Source organism: Gekko japonicus, unplaced genomic scaffold (assembly GCF_001447785.1).
Source record: "Gekko japonicus isolate JY-2015 unplaced genomic scaffold, Gekko_japonicus_V1.1 scaffold211, whole genome shotgun sequence".
NCBI lineage: Eukaryota > Metazoa > Chordata > Lepidosauria > Squamata > Gekkonidae > Gekko > Gekko japonicus.
This window is the reverse complement of record NW_015164187.1, coordinates 44,672-51,397: the sequence shown is the minus strand read 5'-3', so window position 1 is coordinate 51,397 and position 6,726 is coordinate 44,672. Positions and strand designations below refer to the sequence as shown.

Here is a 6,726-nt window from a genome sequence, read left to right as displayed (position 1 = left end):
AGCCCCAAGTTCTTAAAGGAAGAGTGCACAAGCCCCATAAGCAAATCCTACCCTTCTCCAAATATCCCCCCCTCAAGGGAGAACATTCACACACATACATGCACCAGGGAGCAGGGTGGCTGCTGCTTTGAACTTGCTATGCTCATGTGTTCAATGCATGGAGAAGGAAAGGGTGGAGGGAAAGCAGGAGGGAGGAGGGTTGAGAATGAGGTGCCAATATGGGACATAAAGAGGAAGAATCTCAGAGGTGAAGGAGCTGCAGTTTCTTCCCTCTTGCGTCTGAGGTGCTTTATGCAAATAACCAAAGCATGAGGGGAAGAAGAAGAGTGGGGAGCCAAGGCACATGGAAAGGTGGGGGGGAAGGGGTTTAGAAGAGGTGAGGGGGACAGTGAAGAGCAGATGTGGGATAGGGGGAGGCTGAGAAACAAACAGGTAAGTTAAAAGTGGATGAAAAAATGTGAGATTGCAAATTCACCTGCTGGAAATGGCCTGGCGGTGTCAATTAAGGGACTTCCCCCACTGCATGTGGGCAGGTGAGTCTGTCTGTCCCTCCCTTTACTCACTCACTCACTCACTCACTCACTCAGACTCTCTCTTTCTCTCTCTAGCCAGGCTGCCAGCCCCATGCAGCAGGCACAAGGTGCAACACAGCCACACAATAAATAATAATAAAGCCCTCCACTCAAGTTAGGAATTAGCTTTCCCAAGACGGAGCTCTTCCGCCAGGCTTTTGAGTAGGAGTCGCCGCCGCCACTACCACCACTGTGCAACTACAGAGCAGTATCGCCGGGCTGGGCCGACTGGTCATCTGGAACATCATGGCCCATGGCGCCCCCCCCCCTTGATCCCTCCCTGATATGCAATGCGGGAGTGTGTATTTATAGTCTTTCATGTATCCTGTTTGATGTGAATTTTAGTCTTAATTGTTTTAACCTGTTTTACTTTTACTGCACTTTGTCCCTATGTAAGCTGCCCTGAGCCCACGTGCAGGGAGGGCGGGGTATAAATGAAATAAATAAACAAACAACAACACGGAGGCTTGCAGTACTGGACAGATGAAAACTTAAGGAGCAGATACAGCATGCCCAAGAGAGCCTTGCATGTACAATAATGAACAGCTAGATCATTTTTTTAAAAAGCCAATGGAGAGCCTTCCCTAAGTTATTCTAAGCAATCCAAAATAATAATGCAGTTTATCATTATCAAAAGTCCTTCAGTGACTGCCCACACATGCAGCTTTACAGTCAAATGCCAACACAGCAGTAATCCCTGATTTGCTGGAATTCAGAGCAAGGATTAAAGCAGAGGCTTTTCCTTCTTAGGGTTAAGAGGATGCCCAAATTGGCAACTTAATTTCCCATCCTGGCTGGAACCCAGGAAACAAATTAGGAGGCACCCAAAGCAGGAAAGAAAAGACAGGCCTCCTTTTCATCATATATTTGCTTCCTTAACAGTGTAGACTTTGTGTTTCTTTCACAGCTCTACACTTTCGACATAAAGAAGAAAACAAACTGGTCCTCAACTGCAGAGGAGTGGTACTACTAGGAAAAAACATATCTTGAAGTGTGTTGTTAGAACAAGCAGTTTTACAAGTTAGTTTACAGAGCAGGAAAGGTGACAGATGTGCAACATAAGGAACAATGCATACAAGAGAGGGAAATTCAGTTTAGTTCCAAGTTTTTTACGTCCCAGAGCCGTCTGATGTATATGACACGGACCAGGAAGACTTGGGTTCAAAGCCCCACGCTGCCATGAAGGTCTGAATCCAGTGTTGTCTTTTAATCTAACCTATCTCTAGGCTGTTGTAAGAACAAAATGGAATCATGTCCATGAATGCTGAAGGATTCAAATGTGACAAATAAATACATTGATGTATATGGTCCAGCAAAGTGGAGAAGCACTGCAAGATGAAGGTCAAACCTAAAAACTACACAAGAACCCATTCTCTTGGCAGAGACTACAGCTACAAAGCTGCTAACAAGATTCTCCAGTATATTTACAGCTACTCTACAAAGACACTGCAAGAACCTTAATACTTGACCTGAGCTCTAGGAACTTGTTTAGGAAAAATGGCATTTCACTAGAAGTTTTTCCCCCATCACATATTCAGGTACAGTTCTCTAAAAACAGGAGGCCTCCCCTATTCACCTTTTCCTACTAAAAAAAATGACTATTTCCTGAAGGAACTATGCTTCAATGAATCCTGTCAAGTTTCAAGTGGGTAGCCATGTTAGTCTGAAGCAGTAGAACAAAGTTTGAGTCCAGTGGCACCTTTAAGACCAAGAAAGTTTTATTCAAAGTATAAGCTTTTGTGTGCATCCACACTTCTTCAGATACAATGAAATGGAATCGCCCCACTTCAAAGAAGATGATGCTGTAACGTCGCCTCCATGCTTGAGAGGAGACGGACGGTGCGTGATATCAGGGTCTCAGTTAATTCCTCTCAGCATTCCACAGTAAAGGATACATCTGCCCATCAATCTCCAAATTTTGACATATTTGTTTCCTTCACTATATTTCCCCCTGGAATTAAACCCAAACAAATGGTAACAATAAAAACTAAGCTTGTTATCCCTGTTTGGTCCTTGAATCTGTTAAACATCTTTATTATGCTGTATGCTAATTTACTGCCACTCTCTACCTATATGTCCTTGAATAAAACTTTGTTGGTCATAAAGGTGCCGCTGGACTCAAAGTTCGTTCTCCTGTCAAGTTTGTATGACTTGAGAGAGTTACAGCAAAGTGATTTTTAATAAGCAGACATCTATATAAATGGTTTAATACAGTTCCCTGACAGAGTACTACTTACACTGGATGAATTAGTTGCCAATTGGTCTCCTTTCTCCTTTAACAGGGGTCCAAGTTCAGCCAGTTCCACATCTTCCCTGCCTCTGCCATTATTTGAAGGCCCATTTCCTTGGCTGGTTGCTGATCCTTTACGGGACGACATCTGGTCAGAACACAGACGCCAGACCTGGACTTCTGCAAAAGCAGAACCACCAGACTTCTCCAGCACCCTTATGAATTCTCGCTAGGAAGAAGAAAACATTACTTTGCAGACCAGTTTGTTTCTAAATACATTTGCAACCTAGATACATAGTAGTTGTTCCTTCCTAGTAAGCCCTTCCAAATACTCTTTTCCATTTACCTGATTAAACAAATCTTAAGAAATTAGACTGTCTGTTTCAATTAAATCCAAGAAAAGGAACTAGTTCTGAAGAAAAACACTATTATGTTGTTTACAGATGATGCACTCACGCATCACAGCAAACACCATGCTAGCAAAGGAATTTCCTCTTATATGACATATGAAGGAATGCTGCTAATCTGCTTTTTTGTAATTTTTGATTGATACTTTTCTAATTTTTATTGATAATTTTGCCCAGATAATGAGGGGAACATTTTTAATCAGAAGATTTGTATTGGAGGAATATAACCAATCAGCTAAACATCAGAACAGCACTCCCAGGGACTCACTTTCAAAGCACAAGAGGCTGGCAGCCAGCCTGGCTTGATCCAGGTCACCTGTGAATACACAGCTCATTCAAAATGATTCTTCAAAGAGCAAGGGGTTCAGATACAAGATTTTATGAAATCCAAATAATCTATGATTCAAACCCCTCCGAAAGTCTAAAGCTAATTTTCTCCTGAATTTGACATTCACTGAGATGACTCATACAGAAGTGGACAGAGGATAAAGACACCATGTTTCATATCCATACCCGGGGGGGGGGGGGTCAGCAGAAACCAGTTGTTCAAATATCAAGCCACAAAAACAAAAGCTATATATTCCTACTTGCATGAATGAAAACTGTTCTGCTCATGCCCAGATGGGTAAGAGGCAGCTTTCCCTGAGCTGTAGTCCCTCAAAAAGCTGCTCCAGAAGGTCAGAATGACATGTGATGTGGAATGGAAAGATGTAGTCAGAAAGGGATATCTGTAAGTACCATCACATCGTATGTTCAACAGAGTGAGAGTTTTCATCAAAGCTGTAACAAGCTAGAACAGTGGGAGGCAACAAGAAGAGATTATGGGGGAAACTATGTACTGCACGGGAAACAGGTATTCCAAAAGGACGTTTAATGTTAAATTAATTGATTGTTGGACTTTGGGCTAAAGCAGACTGCAAAATTCTTGGATTTCAAAATAGAAATCATTGAGGTCTGCATACTTAGCATCAAAAACTTGCAGACTAGCTCTCAACAGATTTGCAATGCAATCTATGCAGAATTACCCCAATCTAAGCCCACTGCAGTTAATAAATTTAGATTGGAACAATTCTAAGGTTGCACTGTAAATATAGACCAAGGGATAATCGCTGCCCTAAGTCACAGGCAGGGTTCAGAAAACAAAACACCTTATTCATAATGCCAGCCCTTCTCATCAGCTTCAAATAAGGGGAAGAACAACAAGAATGTACTAGGATGTTGAGAGGACCACTGTTTGAACACAGACACTATGAATTAATCAAAACATAATCAAACTTATGTTTTGGACTGCAAGAAGATCAAATCAGTCAATCCTAAAAGAAATCAACCCTGACTGTTCCCTGGAAGGCCAGATAATGAAACTGAAGCTCAAATACTTTGGCCACCAAATGAGAAGGGAGCACTCACTGGAGAAGACCCTGATGCTGGGAAAGATTGAAGGTCAAAGAAGACGGGGACGGCAAAGGATGAGATGGTTAGACCGTGTCATCGATGCAACGAACATAAAAATGAGCCAACTTCAGAGGACGGCGGAAGACAGGAGGGCCTGGCGGGAGCTGGTCCATGGGGTCGCGAAGAGTCGGACTCGACTGTGCGACTGAACAACAACAACAAGGGGAACTTGAAAAATAATTTGCTACCAGTAAATTGTTAGGAGAAAATGATGCACTTTGCAGGATGCCAGCTCACACTTCCACCCAGCTTTCCATTCCAGCTCTGCAAAGCCTAGAAGCAGGAAATACACAGTTTAGAAATCTTTTAACAAAAATTTAAAACGGCCCCATCTATGTTTGGCTGTGGCTCAGTTGCAACTGTCCATGAATACTCTGTTAATGTATCTTCTCACACAGTTTTGTCAACTCTTTAATACAAGGAGGAACTACCACCTCTTCCAAAGCCAATAGAAAGCTTATGGGAAAACGTTCACAATTGAATTTATTTATTTATTTATTTATTTCATCTTACTACCCCGCTCTAACCCCCTAAGGGGTCTCTGAGCGGCTACAGTTACTCATTCATCCCTAACCTATGGCCACAATTATTAGGGGCGGGCCACTTTTTAATGTATACTGAGCCCACTTGTGGGACAGGGTGGGATATAAATTAAATAAATAATAATAATACTGTCACTTTAGAAAAGGATAATTTTAGATAATACAAATGAAGATTTTTAAAATTTCAACTTGGTTATAATTTTAGAGTAAATTATTATTAGATTAAGTATTAAGTTTGTAATTATATCTGCTTTTGTCATGGATAAATATGATATTGACATGCTTTGTCGACTTTTTCTCTCTGTGTACTTTTATTTTTCTGTTTTTAAAAAATCCTATAATTTAAAAAAATTAACTACAGAAAAGATGTTCCCTACAGCAACTGCCATGGGTGTAAGACTTGTAGGACAGCCTCTATGAGTAAATATGTCCTCTATGTATGTAATAGAATCAAGTGCACCCTTTTTAAAGCAGAACCACTTTTCTTTAAGATAGTGCACCAAAAGGAAGTTTGTTCACAATTATCAGTGTTCTCCACTGAGTATCTGCACACACTCAGGTTGCACAGAGCCCAACAAGCAGAGACAAAAGGAGACAGAGACATTTAAAGGGACATTGACAATAACAATGCATGAGCTTTTGAGTTCACCAGAACTCTTCATCAGGCTGCATGTTACAAAAGCAAAAAATTAAAATGTTTAGAAAGATAAAATTTCTCAGGATGTGATTTCTCAGTCCTGCTCATGCTGCTTCTAATGGTACTATTTTCAAGTTACACCCAGCTCTTTCAGGCAAGAAACAATAAAAGAAACTCCAGAGGGCTCAGGTACCCGCACACATGAAGCCCCAGGCTCTTGGTCACTTGCAGCCAGGAAGTCAAGGGGTTGAGGACCTGAATATGGTGGTACTTCTGGAATCTCCCCCCCCCAAAAAAAGCCAACAACAACACACACACACTTTTATCCCTCCCCTTGAAACCTCACCACCTTTTCATTTCAGGAGGGACTCTGCCTTCACCAGCAGCCCTTCCTCCAGCTTTAGGAATTCAGCAGAGAGTTGCTTTAATTCCCTCTGCTCCCCTCCCCCTATCTTACTTAAAGGAACACAGTAATTCTTCCACTACCCATCTTGCCAGGCAAGGCGGTCTGGCCACTAAGTTTGCAGTCCTTTATCAACTTCCTGAACTGGAGGATGGCGTGTGTATATTAAGCCATAGTTCTCCACAACTCCTCTTTCAGATTCATGCTGGCTTCCAGGGACAGATTAGGCACCCTGCTGCAGTACTTTCCACCTAGTTCACCAACAAAGGGCCTGTCTGAGCCAGCAAAGGTATTTTCCACCCTGATGTAAGACCTGCCCCCCTCTCTGGGCTCACTGTCCTGAACACTTACAACATCCAGATAGAGAAGGCGCCTTTCTCAGGCCATACTGAAGACTTTATGGCAGCCATGGCTATCATGGTTCTCTTCCCATGGGTCATGAGCCCAGCACATGGGGGGGGGGGGAGTCATACATCAGATTAA

At 42.2% G+C, this 6,726-nt stretch overlaps 1 protein-coding gene across 2 annotated transcripts in view; it reads right to left on the bottom strand.

Moving 5' to 3' along the window:
- Window positions 1-6,726, bottom strand: part of ADIPOR1 (adiponectin receptor 1) — a 34,443-nt gene that overhangs the window by 20,105 nt on the left and 7,612 nt on the right. The window contains exons 2-3 of one of the 2 annotated variants that reach the window (XM_015408222.1): window positions 4,850-4,934; window positions 2,810-3,031 (exon numbers count right to left, since the gene is read on the bottom strand). In XM_015408222.1, the coding sequence (XP_015263708.1) occupies window positions 2,810-2,950 (141 nt within the window). In that variant the 5' untranslated portion in view covers window positions 2,951-3,031; window positions 4,850-4,934. The remainder of the gene's footprint in view (window positions 1-2,809; window positions 3,032-4,849; window positions 4,935-6,726) is intronic. The other variant, XM_015408221.1, reaches the window with a different exon arrangement.